Source organism: Protopterus annectens, chromosome 6.part1 (genome assembly GCF_019279795.1).
Source record: "Protopterus annectens isolate FY-2018-M chromosome 6.part1, PAN1.0, whole genome shotgun sequence".
NCBI lineage: Eukaryota > Metazoa > Chordata > Ceratodontiformes > Protopteridae > Protopterus > Protopterus annectens.
The window spans coordinates 489,142,816-489,163,817 of record NC_056738.1 but is presented as its reverse complement, the minus strand read 5'-3'; the positions used below and the strand labels follow the sequence as shown (position 1 = coordinate 489,163,817).

The 21,002-nt window shown below is 40.2% G+C and overlaps 1 protein-coding gene across 1 annotated transcript in view; it reads right to left on the bottom strand.

The window, feature by feature from the left end:
• Positions 1-21,002, bottom strand: part of PIKFYVE (phosphoinositide kinase, FYVE-type zinc finger containing) — a 3,858,188-nt gene that overhangs the window by 144,302 nt on the left and 3,692,884 nt on the right. Inside the window, 1 exon segment of the mRNA XM_044075403.1 lies at positions 14,225-14,353. Coding sequence (XP_043931338.1) covers positions 14,225-14,353 — 129 coding nt within the window.

The window sequence follows — 21,002 nt, the reverse complement described above, 5'->3', positions numbered from 1 at the left end:
AGAGAGTATCTTGTCAGGTCTCTGAGGGATCGTCTCAAACGAATCAGGATTCTTCCAAGTGATTTGCACCACGAGCTGAACTAGCTCGTCTGCAGGCGGGGTCACCCAAGAGGTAGATGGCCAGGCACGGAAAGCCTGCAGAAACATGGACTCCTCGGGAAAAGGATTAGCGGGCTTCCAGTCACCCCTCTGTTTCAAAATTTCAAGGATGTCTCTTAAGGAAACATCCTCAGGGGGTGACCGTGGGGACACTTCACCGTCATCAAAATCCATATCTTCTGTTAAAGACTCCTCAGGCGAGTCTACATGCTTCCTCTTGCACGATCTCTTCTGTGGTGGCTCCTCAGTGGGGACTTCTGAGGAGGACTCGGAAGAGAGGGCACCCTGCAACGGGGGGGGGGGGTCCTGCTGCTTTCCTGCCCGGTGTCCCGGGGAGGTGGTCTGTGACAGCTGTACCTCGGGGGAGAAGTCTGGGGATCAGACGTCAGCAGAATGCTTCCAGAAGCAAGTGCCCTCTCCACAGCACAGAAAGCAGGTCCGCCTGAAGAGGGATGGGAGCCTGGAACAGAGAAGGACAACTTCAGAACCGGGGTCACACCCTGCTCCATCGAACCTGCTCCCGAGGATGGAGCCTCAAGCAGGATCGGTGCAGACAGGACTCCCGGCACCGAGGATGGAGCCAAAGAAACACTTGGAACCATGCTACGAATGGAGAAGCCTGCAGCCCACTCACTGGGTAGAGGAAGGACTGGTTCGGTGGGAACCAAGGCCCAAATGGACAGTCCGGGAGCCCTTGTGAGGTCCACTACAGGCACCGAGACAGGGGGGGGGAGTTCCAAAAAAGATGTCAAAGCAGAGGGCTTTTGAACTGGTATGGTCAAAGGAGGAGAACAGGCTGGAATCCGTGGAGAAGTCAACCCAAGTCCGGCAGAAGGATGGTTCCTGGAAGGAGTAGGTATCCCCCTGGCTGTCAACAGCTGGTCCACAAGACGCACTACATCAAGTTCTAAAAAGCTCCTGGTGGATCTAGTGGATACTCCTGACAGGGAGTCAGGTAGTTCTATGAACAGACTGTACACCTGCCCTAGAAATAGGTCAATGGAAGGGGAGTATCGGGTCGATGGTGTGGAATCTACCAGCATGGAAGTCTCAAATTTTGGAGACCGGAAGCACTGGGGTCAAAGTCGTACTTATTGGGGCCATAAAAGAGCTCGACGCAGAAGGGGCACTCTGAACTGACATGGAAGGTTCAATCATAACTGCCGATATAGTTATCAAAGGCGTGCACAGCGCCGAAGCGGCACCCGATGCCGAAGTCATAGTAATCGTAGTGAGGTTGATAGTTGGTGCCGAAGACAGTATCGGAGCTGAAGCTGGCGCCGACAAGGTAACAGTCGTAGCTGGAGCAGAAGAGGTCGGTGCCGACAAGGCAGACTTATGCTACGAAGATAGTTTTGGCACTTTAGGTTTCACACATTTACCCTGGTCACCAGATGGTGAAGAGGGAACCGAATGGGACTTTTTCTTATCCTTAATTGGAGGGGGTGAGAACTCCATCGCAGAAAGGGCCTCTGAAAAGGGCGACTTAAGTAAGCCCTTCAGGATCAGCTTATTCTTGTGCTCGTTCAAAGTGTGCTGACTGAAACTTTGACGAATCACACAGGGAGGTTGCACCAAAAGATGGGTCCAAGTGGTGTCTTAGGGCATTTGCGCAGAAATGGCCTCTGCTTTACTTGTATAACATGGGCAAACTCAATCTAAGGTAACAGGGAGAAGGGCATTGTGGGTAGAAACTTAGCTCGAGAGTTTTTGGCTGGCGTGAGCTTGGTATGAGGCAGAGTCTGTTCCGAGGGCTCGGAACCAAACTCATCAGTGATGAATGGAAAGAAGATTAACAACATCAGATGCGACCTTTAAAGCAGGAAAGCTGCAGCTCCAAGAAAACATTGTTTTGGGACATCAATGTGATATAAAACAACTTGAGCAAGAGGAAGTATATAAATACTTGGGAAATGAAGGATCAATGATAAAACATCAACAAATGTGAGTAAAACTTAGTAAATTTATATTAATATATTAGAAATTAATATTTTAGAAGACTTAAATTAATCCTGAACACGGCATTGACAGCACGGAACAAAATTCAAACTATAAACCAATTTGCTCTTCCTGTCCTAACTTACAGTTTTGGAGTGATTGACTGGCCCCAAAACATGTTAGATAGATTAGACAGGAAAATAAGAGGGGTGCTTCATCCTCATCAAATAATTTATAAAAATCAGTGGATACCAAGATTATATATCCCCCCATTCCGAAGGAGGTATAGGCCTCCTTGAAAGTAATTACATGTATAGATCTGCAATCGTGGGACTGCATACATATCTTTTGACCTCACAATACCCAAACATAGTGAAAGTTTTGAAACATGAGGATAATAAATCTAACCTGACTTCCCTTCTAAGTCTAGCAGAAGCATATTGGTGTCAAGTGGGAATGGAAATCAAACCAGAAGTAGATAAAAATCAGGCAGCAACTGAATGTACCAAAAAGCAAAAGAATATAAGGTGAAGGATGAGATGAGAAGGCAAGAAATGTGGAAAATGCTTAAATATAGTTGCAAGTATAGAAAACTCCTGGAAAAACCTCATGCCAATCAGGATCGAATGCAGGAATGATTAAGGAGAGGCAAATTCAAACCAAAAGTTGAAAGATTAATATTGGCAGCCCAAGATAGTGGCCTATGTACACATTGGTTTATAAAGTCCATTGAACATGTGGGAGAAACAGACAAATGTAGGTTTTGTAAAAACAGAATTGGAAACAGTTGCACACCTTGTTGCTGGTTGTGATATATTCATGCCAGAAGGAGCGTATACTGAAAGGCATAATAATGTGGCAAGACTGTTGCACTGGGGATTGTGCAAACATTATGGTACTGAAGTGGCTGAAAAACATTGGAAACATGAGCCACAAGGCATCACAGAAAATGAATAAGTATATAATGCATGGGATTTTCCACTGCCAAGAGTTCAAAAAATAGAAGCATGAAAATCAGATATAGTAGTCCATGAAATGAAGAGAAAAGTAGCATTGATTACTGAAATTATTACACACACAGTGACTACAATGTCATACGTACAGAGAGACACAAAGTCATAAAATACCAGGATTTGTAGGTGGAAATGAGGGCAATGTGGAAGGATACCCAGACCGTTCCAGTACTAGTAGGGGCAACAGGTCTTGTAAAAAAGAATTTACAATCATACTTGGATATGTTACCAATACATGTAATTCCATACGAATTGCAGGAGTCATCATTAGTGGGTACATTGCGGGTGGCGAGAAGAGCACTTCTGGCTAACATCAAAGATTGAAACAATACCAATTTCATAAACTTTAATTGTACTTTGACTTAGGAATGGGGTCCATTCCAATCATGGAATTACAAACCCAAAAGACTTGGAGAAATTAAAAAAGAAAGTAACCTGGCAAGAGGAGTCATGAGAATCGTAGATGCCACAGACCCTAGAATCCTGAGAAACTCTCTGACTGAAGTATGAAGGTTTTCAGTTAAAAAGAAAATCTACCTTCTCTTGCATCAAAAATACCTTTTTCTGCAGAGTGTTTATAAGACATTCTAGAAAGGCAATACTGTATGATGAGGGTCAAAAAGAATTCCTGAAAGTATATCTTGAAACCCAAATTGGTCAGAGGACATGAAAGCCATGTTAAAGATTCTTGAGACCTGTTGATACCTGAGAGAAGACTCTGCAGAGATAAGCAAGTCATCTACATGAGAAAAAATGTGAATGCCATTAAGTCTGCAATGAGCTACGACAGAAGCTAGACACTTTGTAAATACCCTTGGAGCAGTATATAACCCAAAGGGAAATGCTGAGAACTGACAGTTTGTCCCGGACACAGACAATGTAAGAAGTTTCCTAAAGCCTTTGACTATGGGAATGTGATGGTATGCATATTTTAAGTCCAATGTTACTAAAGTTTCCTCTGAGGAATAAGAGGTTAACAGACTTCAAAGAGTCAATATTTATTTTTTATTTATTTATTTTATTTTCAGTTTGATGACCGGGAAGGTCACTGGGCTCAAGGAGCCTGTTTTCAGTGGAGGCCCGGGGAGAAAAGCTCCACAAAACATAGCAGGCATAGTAACAATTAAACGATTAGTAAAAATTATGTAGTAAAACATAAGCACAGTAGAATATCAACATAGTATGGTATACAGTGCATATTTACATCTAAATACAATTAGAGGACGAAAATACAGAGTCACCATTATACTGAGGTTTTAAATCTTCTGAGAATGCTATGAAAGAAACATTTGTAAGAAAACAGTAAATATGATTGAACTCCTATTGGGTAAGGTGGAAGGTAGTTTATGTATGTATTCATGTATTAGGCAGGATTAGGTAGGTAGAGTGCAAGTGCATTTCCTGTTATTGGAGAGGTAGGAATGGAGCTGAGTTTTTAAGTGATCAACGTTTTGAGAAATTCTTAGACAGGGAGGAAGAAAGTTCCATTTTTTTGGCTAAGGAAAAGGATAGGAGAAACTGGCCTGAGGGACGGTTTGGTTTGTATACAGAAATGAGATTCTGTTGAGCAGATCTTGGAGTTCTGTGATGGGTATATAGTGGTAAGATATTAGTTAGTGCAGGGCACTTAGTGGGTTTAAAAATGAATTTGTGGGCTGTAGTGATTTGGAGGGTAGTCCAGGTAGTTGGGAAGTTCTAGCCAATGCAGTAGGTGGAGAGGTATGCAGTGGTGGGTAGAGTACTTGGGACTTGGTGGCAAACTTTGAGATTTTGTTGTAACAGGATTCTAGTTTAGAGGAGATAGAGGAAGATAGATTGATTAGTAGAGGGGCACCATATATCAGACATGGTAGTAAGTAGGTAGTGGCGAGGGTCTGTCTTGTGGAAGGGGATAGAAAATGGGAGTTCCTGTACAACATGCCAAGTTTCTGATGTGTTTTCTTAATGTTTAGCTGAATATGGGTGTCAAATTTGAGATGTTCATCAATAGTGACCACAAGAAGTTTAGCAAAAGGAACAACTTCAATAGTGGAGTTGGCATGGCTGATATAATGTTGAAGGAGGTTTTGTCAACAGGGTGAGATTTAGAGGGAGAGAATAGTAGAATTTTAGATTTGTTGGCATTTAGAGAGAGGTGATTTTGAAGCATCCAGTTCTCAGTGGTGGAAAAAGCAGTTTGGGTTTTTGTTTGGAGTACTTGGAGGTTAGAAGCAGAGCAGACTAGAGTTGAGTCATCTGCATATTGGTTCATAGGTTGGTACTAGGCTATCGGCCCTAGGGCCTATACAAGCCTAGCCATAACAATTCCCTGGCTAGTTCTTCCCACACTATTTGCTTCCCTGGACCCCTGTCTAGCAGTACGACTGACGTGATCCCCGGGGTGAATTTCCTTTCTCCCATCCAATCATCAAGGTTCCTTTTGAAGAGGGCCAAAGAGGCGCTCTGCTTGACATGTATGGGCAGTCTATTCCATAGTCTGGGGAGTCTCTGGGTCAGGAACCTATCCCTCCTGCATGTTTTGTTTATTGTGATGACAAGATTTAGATCCCTGGAGCATGTGGCTCTGAGGGATTGGGATTTCTTTATGTGTAGCATGTCCAACAGCTCTGGGTTTGACATGGCCTTGTATGTTAAGCAGAGATTGCCTTGGAGTAGATGATATGTGACAGAGTATAGCTGGAGTTTTTTAAGGCGGTCAGCATAGGGCATCTGCTTTAGGCCTGTGATGCTTTTAGTGAGGTATTTCTGCGCCTTTCCAGTTGTTGCAGATGTCTTGAGAGGTACATACCAAATGGGGTGTTGTATTCTATAATGGGTCTAATGAGGAATGAGTACAGTGGGACAATGACCTCCTTTTTTCTGGATGAAAAGCCCTTGGTGATGAGGTGTGCCACATAGTAGGATTTCCTGACTGTTGTGGCAATGTGGTTATTGAAGGTGAGACCCACTGTCCACCTGTGTCCCTAAGTCTCTTATCACACTTTTGGTGTTTAGTGTACTGCCACCTATGTGATAATTCACAGGTACATGCTTTTTCCCCAAAGGGGATAATTATACATTTCTTGGCATTGAGCCCATGGTTCTGGCACCATGCATCTGTTTCTGTAAGGCCGTTTTGTAGAGTATCCACATCATTTGGGGATTCAATAATGGCTCCCAGTATGCAGTAATCTGTGAACTTTGTTAGCCAGAGTCCCTTAGTGTTTGCCTGTACTTCAGAGAAGTAGATGCCAAACAAGAGGGGTCCCAGGACTGAACCCTGAGGTACTCCACTTGTCACTTGTCTGGAGCTGGATTTGGAGTCAGCTACTTTTACAGTGTGGGATCTGTCAGTAAGCCAGGTGGCAACCCATCGAGTGACGTAGGGATTAATGTCCAGCTTACTAAGTTTATCTATCATTCTATTGTGGGGATGATGTCAAAGGCCTTGGCGAGGTCCAGATAGGCTGTGTGGACTGCCTTACCCTCGTCCACGGCTCTGGAGACTGATTCAAAGAAGTCAATAAGGTTCAGGAGACAAGATCGGCCCTTCACGAACCCAAACTGGGTGGGGTCCAGTGTTTTAAGGTTGCTAATGTCTTTGTTTATAAGTTCTATGATAATACGTTCCATGGCCTTGCAGATCAGGCTAGTCAGACTGATGGGGCGGTAGTTCCCAGGATCCAAGGTGGAGTGGGATAACTGTAGCTGTGCGCCACTCAGTGGGCATGAAGCCTGAGGTGAGGGTATGATTAAACATGACACTTAGGTGTTAGGAATAGCTATGTGGAAGTCATTAATAAAGATATTAAATAGCATTGGGCCGAGTATAAATCCTTGGGGGACACCGGTTGGGGATGGGAGGAACCAGTTTTCCATTTTACGGCCTGAGATCGGTCAGAGAGGTAGCTGCTGAACCAGGCAAGGGTATTGTGAGAGATTAAGATTAGCAAGGTGGTTTAGGAGATGGGAATGGGAGACAGTATCAAAAGCCTTGGACAGGTCAAAGAGGACTGTGGATACAAGTTCTCCAGAGTCACGGGCATGGTTTACTATGCCTAGGAAAGAGAGGAGAGCAGTTATTGTGCTATGGCCCGAACAAAATCCGTGTTGAGTTGGGGTGAGGAGTTGGTTATTTGTAAGGAATGGCATGAGTTGGAGGTGGATGAAATTCTCAAGTATTTTTGAAATAGGTGAGAGAATGGCTATGGGCCGAAGTTGGAGACACTATTATTTTTGCCTCCTTTGTGGAGGGGTAGGATGAAGGCTGCACACTACAGGTTAGGAACATAAGATTCCTGTATGGATCTGTTAATGAGAATGCTAATGGGGATGTCGATGCCATCTGCTGCAAGTTTTAGAAAGAGTGAGGGGATGTTGTCAGGGGCACTGGAGCCTGGCTTAAGCTTAGAGAGGAGTTTAGTTATATATGAGGTGGAAATGGGTTTGAGGTGTAAGATGGGAGATGAGAAAGGAATGGATGGTGGAGGAGAGGGTTTGAGGAGGGGGAGGAGATGTTTGGGAAGGACTTGGTGAGTTCAGCTATGGAGTTAAGGAGTTGAATAGCGTGGCTATATCTGGGTCAGACTTGCTAGTGTCAGGGCAAGGACTGTTTTTGGTACCAGGGTTGAGAAGAGAGTTGATTGACTTCCAGAATTGTTTGGGAATTTTGGAATGATTAGACTGAAGTTTGGTATAGTACAATGATTTTATCCTGTATAATATGTTTTTTGGCTAGGTTACAGAGTTGTTTATATTTAAGAAGGGCGTCTGGGTTCTTATAGCGATGGTAAGGTTTCCAGGTTTTGTCCCTCTGTTTCATATGTATTTTGGTGTTTTTAGTAAGCCAAGGGGCTGAGTTGTTTTTTATATGTTTTGTTCTGGGGGGGCTAAGAAGGTTGAGTTGAAATGTTCAACGGCCTGGTCTAGAGGAAGAGTTTTTAGACCGTCCCAATTTATTAGTTTGAGAGAATTGGAGAAAGTTGTGGGGTTAAAGTTTGTGACGTTTTATATGCAAATATATTGATGTTGGTGAGGAGAGGAGGGAATTGCTCTAAGGACGAAGGCTGGCAAGTGGTCACTAATGGAGTCTGGTAAGGTACCCTTATGGGAGATTTTATTAGGGTGAAAGATTAGGACCCAGTCAAGTATGGAGCCTGGGGGTTGTTTTTATTAGGTCTGGTAATGGTATTTGTAAGTTGACTGAAATGATATAGGTTAATTGAGATGGTGGGATTATTGCATCAATTTTGTTCCAGTCAATATTTACATCTTCTAGGATGCAAGTCTCACACTTAACATTGGTTGAGGTCCACAGAAGGATTTCCTCAAGTATACTTGTATTGTTTCCAGGGAGAATATAGAGGGCTATGACACATGTGCTTTTATGGTTATTTAGTTGGAGAATTCCTATGATTAGTTCAGCGTTGTTGAACTGAGGAATATGATTTTGGTAGGGAATGATGGAGAGTAGGCAAGAGTAGATTAAGGCCACTCCTCCTCCCTTCTTTTTTAGGCAGTCATGTCTAAGAGCTTGAAACCCAGGGGGATGGATTTCAGAGTCAGAAATACTAGGTTTTAGTCATTTCTCAGAGACAGCTACTATATCAGGTAGGGTATGGTATAGCCAAGCGTGGAAGTGGGCTATTTTGTTTTTTAGACTCTGGGCATTGATGGTCAGGAGTTTGAGATATTTAGGGTTGGTAATACGGGTGGTAATAGGGGGAGTTGGACTGTTGCTGGTTCTAGGTCCTGGGTTGGGATGTATGTCACCTGCTAGGCATAGGCAGTTAAAGGGGAATGAGAGCAGGAGTTTGGGTTTACTCCTAGTGTTTTGTGGGAGGTATAATAATGCTTTAGGAATATGACGTTTCATTAAGGAGGGTAGAAGTTTTAGTTTGAAGCAGAGAAGTGGGTTTAGTTGAACTAGGGAGGGTGATATAGTGTGAAAGTGAGATATGGTAGAGTGATAATGAGTGTTTAGAGTGATGGTAGGGTGAAGAGGGGATAGGAAAGAAGGGGGTAGTTCATAAGAGGTAGCATGGTATAGAGGAATTAGAAGTAATAGGCAGAGGGAAGGGATGAGAAGGGTTTGAGAAGGCATGGTATGGTGTAGGTATAAATGAATAGTTGGGTGGAGGGTACTGAAGAAGTAGTTGGATGTAGGGGGAACTATGAGAGTGTAAGAGAGAGGTGTTTAGAAGTGAGTAAAGTGCTATAAGGTTTGGGATGGGGAGGGGGTGAGAAAGTATTGGAGGATGAGAGGGGAGAGGATAGTGAGGAGATGTGAGTGGATTGGGAGAGATGAAGGGGAGGAGACTTTTGGCTAGGATAAGTGTAGGAGCACTGGGGGTGTGTGGGAATTGGGGGTAGGGTAGGGGAGCGGAGTGAGCCCGCAGGGCGAACAGAGTAGGTAGAGCCAAGAGAAGAGATGGCCCAGAGAAAACAATCAGTGAACAGAAGTTGGACTATAGGTAAAGGCAGGGAGAGGGTTATATTTTTGTAGTGATTGGACTAGAGAAAAAATGTTAAAGAATACTATAGTTCATCAGATCAAGCCTTGAGAAGTGAAAGTTAATTCCACAGACTCTCAAGTGAGGAAAAGAGAGAAAAGTAAACAGCGTATACTTTGTAGGGCTGTGTAAAGGTGTTTTGCAAGACTTTCCAGGGTGTATGCTGTCACCAAGTGGTGAAGGAGGAAGGTAGCACCATAAATTAAAAGGAATTTACAGCTATGTCAAAATTAATCTAAGAAGTTTACAAAGGAAGTGGACATGGAGTAGCATGTAAACCTGGGAGGGGGGGGGCAGCAGACTGCGGCAGGCTGCTATCATGCACACCAAGGTAGAATGCTGGGCAAGATTATAAATTGCCAACAGAAATGTTCAATATAGCTACATACACTGATGTTCCTTCGTAGGAGGGAAACTAAGCCCTTTAGTTAGGTTGGAGTTGATTGAGCCTGGGAGCAGCTTATCCAAGAATGTCTTCACTCAGATGGGAGGGAATTCCTGTACAAAAAGCAGGTAGAGGTAGCACCCGAGGGAGCAAGCTGTAAAGAGAAATAAATAAACTGTAATTAAGGGGAAATAGAGGTGGTTTGGTACGAGGATACTGAATTTTGGAATTTCCAGAAACAGATTTAAAGATAGATCTAGAACTAGTCTCCAAGAAGACTCTTTCTTTGGTTCCTGAATCATTGTGGAATAAAAGCTTTTGCCCCTTTCATTTAATGGCACTGCTTCTATGACTCCTAGGGTAAGCAAGCGCTGAAAAACCTGAGGAAATAATTGTCTGGTTTGGCTGGTGGGGGGGGGGGGGGGGGATTCCCTGAAAGCAGGTTTTTGTATCCAGTGCCAAAATATTATTCATACTGAGCTACCTTTCAAACCCAAAAATCTGTTACAATCTATTTCCAAAGGGAAATGTACAGAGCCAGTTGATAGAACAGGTTTTGAGAGACTAGAGCAGGGCAAGACAGGTGTGGAGCTGGCATAGTCATTCTGAAGTTGTACACTGTTCCTTTTTTGGAAAGGATCATTGTTTCTCACTGCCCCTTTCTTGCCATTTTGTTTCTCTGTTTGGCCTGAGAAGGTAGGAACTGCATGTTTTGTTTCTTAGACGTAAAAGAGGATCTGGGAGATATTGTAAGGGAGGGTCTGAAAAATCTTAGAAACTACCAGAATTAATTTCCCTTTCTCATCAAATTGTTTGAGGACTTGTGGGCAAGAGGGCTTAATAGAACTTCCTCATCTAAAGCTGAATTTAAAGTTTCAGACTTAACCTCATCTGAAAACTTTTGATTTCATACACAGGCATACCCCCACCAAACCAGCAGCAGAAAAGAGAACCTAGACACAGTATCTGTACAATCATACACACTCATTAAGGCATGTTTAGATACTTGGGAAATGTTAAAAACAATAGAACTGAGATAGGCACAGCAATCAGCGGGAAGACTTTTAGCTAGATCTCTCAAACTGTTCACACACAAAGCACAAACTTCCACATAAGGGTCTGACAGTTTAGAATTCTAAACCCAAAAGTGGAAGAATTCTCTTACCAAGACTGTCCAAAATCGTCCCCTACTAGTCCACTGGGGAAAGGTGATTGTCATCAGGAGTCTGTTCCCTGCTGGCATAGATACTGATATAGCTGCAGGGTCTGACCTAAGGTGAGAAAACAAGTGCTTGTTAGTTTGAGAAACTTGATAAAGTCCACCTCCTTTTTTGGTGACTGAAGTTTGTGAATTAGGGTTGTTTCAGGCAGCATTATATACATCTGCTAAGGCTGGCACTAAAGGAGGAATAAGTACAGAATGAGGCACATTCCACTTATAATGTACATCATCTCCTTCGTTCAGGGGAAACATATATTTGTCCTCATAAAAACACCTAATTCATCCTGACAGAGAAAAAGAAAACTCCAGAGGAAGTTGTGAGGACCAGCTTTCCTCACATCAGAGTTTTGGACTTATGAATCCACAGAAGAAGTCTGAAATCTGCAGAAGAAGTCCTTTCTCTGTCTATGTTAGAATTATCTGACATGTTTTCCTCAGGAATAGTTTAACTGACCCAATTTACCTGTAGGAGTCTGACAGTTAAACAATTTTTGGTTAAGGTAAGAAAATCATCTTTTCTTAAAGATACCACATCTTCAAATGAACAATGCTTAACCTTCTGTTTTTTTTCGTTAAAGATATTTTCAGTGACGGACTTGGAGAAAGAATTTCTGCCCCATCAATAGGTCTCTTCCCTTGAGCAAGTACAGCAGCATCCCTCAAGTATATCTCCATGCCCCAGTACAGATGGTTCTCTAATGCCAGACTCAGACACTACAACAGCTGAAGAGGATGTGGGTGACCCACCAGTCCAAGGTAGCTGAAAGGACTACATCAGAGGAAGCCAGATAGATAAGCGACTGGTCTAAGGAATGACTGTTGGCCACTACAGAGTCATCCAACATTGGTTATGGTGAAGACTAAGCCTGCAGAGATGGCAATGGCTCTCTAGTTAAAGTTTTTTTTTCTTTCTATGAACAACAGAAGTTAGACCAACAGAAGTGGTGTAAGTAGTCATCATAGACGATGCTTCATATGCAGTCAAAAATGCTGGAGTGAGTCAGTCGGAAGATAAGTTGTCAAATAGTTTGCATAAACAGCACACTTTCATACATATAAATTGTCCCCAAAACACTGTAATGCATAAGCAGCACACAAAATACCTGTCAGAAGCCCTTTAGTATAAAATTAGTCTGACAGAAAATAATGGCAGGCAAGCTGACACAGACTGACCACAAGCACTACTTCACCTGTATAATTTCCTACCCAAATAAAACACTTCCCCACAGAAAAATGTTGTTAAAACACAAAAATGTTTATATAATTAGTACAGTTCCTCACAAAACAAACCTCCAAATTAGCCAAAGCTTATAACAGTGGTCCTTGACAGGCAACTTCAAAATTAAAGAAATACCAAGTATCTTAAAGGGTCAGAACCATTAAAGTAATATAAAATTAAAAAATAAATTTTATATATAAATTAAATATAGTAAATAATATCTAAATAATCTGTATGAAAAGATTCTACAAAGAGGACTTATCTGCCAGAAAAAGGAGATGAAGAGCCAGCTGCTGATCTTGTGACACCTCTGACCTGTTTCATTACAAGGTAGCAAGAAAGTACTGAAAATATTTTACTCTGACTGCTGATTTCCCCTCCTCAGGGCTGACCAATCAGCAGTCAGAGTGAAAGTGTGGGAGGGAGTTAAAGCCTTTGGAAGCTGGCTGGTTGTTGTGACTTGGGCAACACACAACCCATATAGCCTAAAGGCCGACTCCATAGTGAGAATGATGAACATACAAGGACATCCCTCAAACAGATGGATTACAAGAGAAGACATGCTACAGTGGGTCATGACCATCAAAGAATGTAGGAGACTGGCACTGAATCCAGAAAGATGGCAGCAGATGATACAACATCCTGACTCTATATAAAAATGCAGAAAGGGGGTTGATGACATACAGATCTCCCACACACACGTATTAAATATCACACTACACATACATCCTGTGTCACATTTTAACAAAATGTGATGTAAAAAGAAAAGATGAGAAACTCAGTATCTTCATCATCTACTAGAAGTAGCTGACTGCTACATACTGGCCACAATTACTCATTACAACAGTCAGTCCTATGTCCAAAGTTCAGGAGCAGTGAAAATGCAGGAAGGAAAGGAAATGTTGCACAGTTCCATTCTTCAATATGATATGCATGACTACTTATATTTATTCAGAATTTACTAGATGTGAGGAGTCCGACGCAGCAGCATACAGGGATGGAAGCCTGATTGTGACCCACATGACCAGAGTATGATTTGCAGCTCAGACATTGGAAGGAGCCAAGCATGGGTTGGGAAAGAGTGGGTTACTCAGCCTGGGGGGGGATAAGGATTCAGCTTGGAGCTAGGGTATACACTACTGGAAGCTGGGATTTGCTTTCTTGACTGCAATCTGGTTACAGACTGCCTAGTGATGAGGGGGAGGTGATGGCATTCTAGCCTGTGATGTTTGTAACATAATGCTCACTCCACTTTTGGCTTCCTTTCTCAATGCACCCTAAAAATTCCCTCACTTACTCCAATATTTGATGCCCACCTCCCAGCTGTCATCTCTCTTAATTAAAACAGGGATGGCAGTCATAGGGAATTAGGCTGTTAAGGGTGCTCCTTCCCTGAAGAGGAGGGTCCCATATATTACGTTTATAGCAAGATTCAATCATACTTCCTGCATTCCTTAGAACAGGGAAGGAAAGAAGAGGGAGCAAATGGGTTGACAGAGGTCTGAGTGGATATCAGCAACACACCTGAAAAGACAGATGGCTATTTCAGAAATTCTAAGATTTAATGCTACTGCACTGCTCATGTGTGAACTGACTGCATGGTACATGCTTCTAGGATTCTTAGCACTGCAGTAAAAATGGGGGCAGCTCACTCCATATGCTGTTCTGCCCCAGTAAATACGACATGCAACAACATGAACCTGAAAAACTCCTGGGGTGTAGAATCATAACATTACTTTTAAAGATAAAGATTCTTCAAGCACACAAAGTTAATTTTCTGACTGATTGAAACAGTTAAAAATATTCACAAATTATGTACTACTTAGATTTATTTTCAAGTTGCAAATACAAACTCACCTGTGCAATTTTTCTTCCAAAGAAGAGGTTCTCCATAACCAAGAGGTCCAACTTCTTCTCTGTGTTGTTCTGAGAGTTCTTGTATCCAATTCGGTACACTCCCAAAATTTTAGCAAGGGCTGTAGGTTTCTAATTTTAAATGAAAATATATAGTAGTTAATTAATGCTTGGATGGTAAGGTACAAGTTACTGTTTCCTACCCTCCAGAACTACTTTCTCCATAATTTATCATTATACAAACGTTGGCCTATGCAAAGCAATCTATATTCTACAACAGCCTTGTAAACGAGCTACGGTTTGAAGAGTAGACAAAGAATGACTGCTGGGAGTGTGAACCATACTTTTCTCATATAATTAAGTTTTATTTTCATTTCTGACCCCTAACTAATCTGAACAGCCTTGCATTTTAAAAAGCGTCACAAAACTTTAACATCTAAGACTAGTACTGTGAGACTCATCAAAACCGCACCTTACACACGGATACAAACCTGAAGACAATCATCTAAACAGTATGGACGCAGGGTTTTTTTTAATATAAAATCCTTCATTAAATCATCACAATCTTGAAAAATTACAGATCACAATACTCATCTTAATCCAGTAATTACTTGTGAAAAATTCAACTATGACCATAACAACAAACATATGCGTGAATGAAAGCATCACATTATTAATTCAGTATCATTTACGGCTTATAACAGCGAAGGTACTTTCTAACACTGAACAGGTAACAACAGATCCTCCTTTACAAACTATGTACACATTCATAATTGATCTAATCAACTCTTCCACTCTTAAAACAACCCACAGATATATGGGAATTTCAAGATGCCACTGAGAAGGATGTTCACTGGAGATGTCCCAACAGCTTTCTGAAAACCAGTAACTGCTAAAAACGGTCAATAAAAACTTGTTTGGTTTAAACTCATTTCTGGATGAAGATTATTCTGTCTGAACTGTCTAAGAAAAACTTCAGGAGAAATACAGATGAAGTGAAGAAAAAGGGAGAGGAGAAAATTGTGCTGGAAAAGGACAAAGTACAGAGTCAGAAGGAAGCAGGCTTATGTATAAGTGCAGATGCAAGTTATGGCCTCAAACAACTCTGATGCAAAAAATTTCTCAAATACACTCAGAGGTCTTCAAAATAAATGGGATCCAAGAGAAGTACACAGGAGAGGGAGAAAAAAATAAAAGAAAGCACTGAATAATTACTCTGATGTACTGGTTAAGCTGCAAAACCCAGAAATGGAAATTACGGAGAGTTTGACAGAAAAGAAGACTTCCTGCAAACAACTCAACTAGCATTCTCTGACGTTGAAAACTACCTTACCAAAGCCCAACTTATCCTCAATCCCAAGAAAACTCAGCTTATGATTATAACCAGTTCTAACAAAAACACTAACAGTCAGTTCACTATCTACTCCACAAATGCTACTCCAATTGCTCCAGTGGCACAGGCTAAGCTATTGGGAATAACCATGGACTCCCACCTAAAATTTGATAGTCATCTCAACTTAACTATTAAAAAAGTACATGCCAAACTGGGGTCACTCTACCGTATCAAACCATTTCGTACCAACAATACAAGATCAGCCATTGCTCGCTCCCAACTTCTATCCACCCTACTCTATGCATCTCCCATTCTGACTAATCTCAAAAAACTGAACTAAGCAAAATGGAAGCCTGCTATAACAGAATTGCCCGCTTTGCTGCAAATTGCTTGTATAGAACTCATCACGGTACTGCTTTGAGACAGCTCCACTGGCTTGAACTGCCCAACCTCCTAACCTACAATCAGCTCTGCCTCTGTCATTCTATCTATTACCTCCCCAACAAGTGTCCTGCCCTCAAAAACCTAATACAACATCACTCAGCCAAAAGGCCTCTTAGATCATCAAGCAAACTACTACTAAAAGTCACTAACAGCTACAATAGCTTTGGAGATGCACTATATAGTAGTTCAGTGGCTAAAAAATTGAACTCTATCCCTACTAGCATTCAAAACACATCATCCAAAGCCTCCTTTAAAGACCTCATCAAGCAACATCTCAAGCAAAGTTGGCAGTGCCATGATTGCTCCCCAGGCTAGTGAAAGCAGAAAACATACATACTAAATCTAGAGCACTTGATAATAGTTTTCAATCTTACTCACAAACACTGGCTAATCTACAATGTAGGTAGTGTACCTGTGTACTATGTATGTATTCTACCTATGTTCCAAATTTCCGCTGTACACCACAAATCTATTAATTACCTTTATTTTTAAAATGAATATTTTTTTGTTTGATCTCTCCGCTGTAACTGTTTATGTGCCGCATACCACTGTAAAAACATGTCTCTTGCAATGTGTGTGTATACTGATCAAGTCTAAATAACTAAATGTGTCTGTAATTTTTCTTTGTGGAGCTTTTCTCCCCGGGCCTCTGCTGAAAAAGGACCTTTTCGGCTCAGTCAGACACCCCCGGTTAACAAATGTAAAATAAAATAAATCAATAAATAAATCTTTAAAATAACTGTTCTAAAAAATGAGCCATTTGGAAGACTGAACATGTATGGAAATTTTGAAGTGTACAGCACAGATTGTACAAGTTTTATGAAGACCAGTATCAGCAATTATAGCAGGGCATACTGATCAAACATTGTATTTATGCCCTAAGATGACTTTATAAGAAAGCAGCCAAGACTAACAGTTGTGAAGATACAATAATACCAAAAAATGTGCCGGATATGAAAGGTTTTTAAAGTTGAAGACACCAGACTTTTTGTAGAAAAGCATTATTATGCTTATACCAGATAGAAAATGAATATATTCAAGTCTTGGAGTAATATCAACAAACAACGTGAGGTTTAAACTGCTGCAGTATTCAAGAGTGCTATATTAGGTCTAAGGTACTAATTGTGTTTTTATTTACTATATTAGACTTCTTATTTATAATGTAAACAACTTTTTATTCTTGTTTCAGTTTTTTTACAAGCTTTTAAATAGGTGACAATGTAAAAGTCTTAGAATGCCCTTTCAAATTCATGTACTGTATTCCATCACAAGATGGTGGTATAATCAAGTTTATTACGGCCTTGTTTTTTTTAATTCATATTATTATCATTGTGCACCAATTTTAAAACATTAGTAGTCTAAATGAACTAATAGCTTTTTTGTGCCTAACATTTAATGTAAGATTTAACAATTTTATACATTTTGCATACATTTTATACACTATTTATAGTTTTTAATCACATTTACCTTGTGTTAAATGTTTTTTTTTTAAATCAGCTTTAGTCATTTTAATTGATGTGTTTTGATTGGATTAATCTTGATTGGAAAGCTTTTAAATACCTGTAGTGTGTCAACCAGCCCACATCCGAGGAAATTTTAAAATGAAAATGTACTGTTTCTATAGAGCGTTAATGTGCTTATGTGCTGTACTGTGTTATACTGTGGAGTGAAAACTTATAATAACTAACTGGAAGAAACAGCTGTTCGTAAGCTTTATTGTGGACCCTCCGAGGTTCTTTTTTATTTTTTACTGGTTTCAGTGTTTTGCGGACCTTTTGGCTTACTTGTGGATTTATTTAGTATTCAGGAGTGCTCCCCCTTAACACATTTATGGAGGCTGACCAGGCAATGCAAATGTAACCTTTAATTTAAGTGAATGAACTGACATGTATCAACTCCACACTTTGCGGATGGTAGTATTGACATAAAATATAGAATAAGTGAATAAAACTGTTTACACAACTGCAATTTGATAGCAGACGATAAGACTATACTTGTATTTGCACTGCATTGGATTACAATAGCATGGAAAAAGAAAATTGATATGGTTGATGAAAATCTAAATGCAATAAATATTAACATAAGTAGAAATCTGTTAACTGACCTAAACATCAATAAGGAAATTACTGTTATGTATTTTGGGGCATGGAAATATGTTACGGGACAGGATAGTTGTGAGTGCTAAAAACTGTGATACAAGGCACAGTACTAAAAGTAACTCTCTTCAACTTAATAGTTAAAAGGTACATATAAATCTGCTAGTAACATTGTACAGGAAAGTAAAGTTTATGTAGTGCATCCAGTTGCAGCTGCTGGGTGAGATCATCAGTGTTGAATAAGTTTATAAAAATGAGCAAGGGAAAGGACCGATCACATGCAGACATCTCAAAATGAAGAACTTTATCAACAGTTTGCAAGCTGTTGCTTAAAATGATAATGAACAATTGTTTCCTTTTTGTTTTGGAATACAGGGATTTTTTCTAGGGTTAAAAGTTAAGTGAAACAAAAATAAAACTAATAATAAATAAAAAAGATTTAGTGGGTGTCTGTAAATCGATGGTCATTTCACTTGCTTGTATCCAGGAAACAAATTTATTCATTAACTAGACTGCCCTCTCGCTGCACTTATTGAATGGGACACAGCACAGAAGCCTTAAAAATCATGTGCATTATGGTAATGCCAAAGTAACAGCTTCCTCTTTAATTTTTGTTAAACTAGGTGTTCCTTCACATTTGAAATCATTCCCTTGAAAGAAAATGTACTCTGTTCTGCATTTAAAATAAAAACTATAAAGTTAATGCCTAGACTGCATGTTCGACATGCTCCACCCATGCTTCAGAGTGCCCATGAAGTATTGCCTCTTTATTGCCTTAGTGACATCATATCATGTCGTCTTTTTAGGGTACTATGATGCTGGATTTATAAATACTGCTCTCTTCAATGACAAACATAAGAACAGGTTCTGTATCTATATGCATTTCCATAAACGTAAGTATGATAGCATAGCATCACTGATTTATTGCACTCCATAGTGGTTTTACAGAAAAATAGCTTAAAACAGTCCAGGCAAAATAAAGGACAGCTGAATGTTATTTTCTTTGCAGGAACACAAAATATGCTGCAGCATCACATAAAAAGCACAAGAACCCTGGTACTTTTGTTAAAGAAAAAGATTTTTCCTAACCTCTGTTATCCCCAAATGTGCTTCAGAGTGAAATACACAAACTAAGTAAATTAGCAAAGTGGTACTGCTTCACTATGTCATACTTGTCCAATGCCTGCAGTAATCAAAACTTTGCTAAGAAATTAGAAAACTAAATAATTTTGTACTTAGAAATGTGATTAGACCTTGACAAGCCTAACTTTTGCAGGGAATGCAGCAACAACCTAGCTTTGCATCATTCAATAGGGTGGTGAGTGCAACGATGCAAAAAGAGAAAGTACTGTCACCAGAGGAATGCCTAGACCAATTATTTCAAAAGGTCGAAAAATTAATAAAAAAACAATATACACATCTACAAAGCAGCGTTATTAATGAAAGTAAGTGTGTGCAAGATGATTGGGCACCTGTTAAACAGCTCCAAAAAGGTCATTTTTCCTTGCTCATGATCTTTAAAGAAGCAATGCATTAAACTGCAGGGAGGACAGTAAAGTCAGCAAAAACAGAGTTGATACCTATAAAAAGTAGTCAGGAAAATGAGAATTAAAGTGCTGAGTGGAAAGTATAATTAAATGAACTTGAAATATGCATGTTGCCTTCTTTCCAGGTAGAGGATAGTGGATGAATACATTTTTCATTGCAATTTTGCTTCTGCTATAAGGAAAATGGGCAAAAAGCAAGAAGATTAACAAACCCAGTCTAAGATTTAGGTTAGTTAATGCCCAGTGTGGTGGCCATTTAACACAGGCCCTTGCCCTGACGATGGAAGCGCATTTTGCTTTCAAAAATATACATGTACATAGGTATTTGGTTTGTATGTGCACTTGAGGTAATAAGAGACCGACAATATATTACAATGTGTAATGTGTCCAAAAATATAAATTCAGTATTTTAATGCAGAGTAATGAAATGCCATTCACTGAATAGGACTGAAACGCAATTGAGGGTGGGGGTGTGCATCACAGCATCAAAGAAAAGTCATGCAGTGACAAAGATGAAATGGAATATATGTGAAAATGGCTCCATTTTTTAATATTAACCTGAAATGTGAATGGTCAAGATGATATAATAAAAAGGCAATGAGTATTATCTTATATACACAGAAGTAGGGTTGTAAATAAAAATGCTGCAGGAGACTCATTTAGATAGAGCTGAACATTAATAGCTGAATATTAGGGACAGAAGAATAGTGAGTGACGATCAATAGGGAGAGAGATTCCTTTTAGTAATAGGGAAGGAAAAAATGATCCAAAAGTAAAAAAAGACAGCACAAAGGTGCATCGGGTGCAACTTTTAATAAAAAGTTAACACATACAGACCGTTTTCGGCATACATAAAAGAGCCTTTCTTAGTGTAACTGAAAAAAAACAAGCACTCCTTATATACACACACACCCATGTATGACAAAGATCATTCATTGGCTGTTCACAATTGCTCATTCAATCCAGGGGGAATCAAACCCCCTAGTTTAATTATCCATCTTTTTTCTTTATTATTAAGTATATTGTGCCAACCAATTTTATTAGTTCTGTCCCCACTGATGATATCAATAACCATAAATCTGAATGATGCTGCAGGATGAACAACCACATGTTTATAAAGTGCATTAGTAAGCCTTTTTGATTTAATGTCACTTATGTGCTGACTGATCCTAAACTTCACAGGCCTGGCCATCTAGCCCACATAAAAGGCCGAACATGCACAGGTGGGTTAGGTATATGACCCAATCAGACGAACAAGTAAGCAAAGTATTTGATGTCATAAACATGACTAGTATTAAGACTACTGAAAGTTTGAGAGTTTATCAGTGTATGAGCATATACAGCTCGTTTCTGCATGTGCT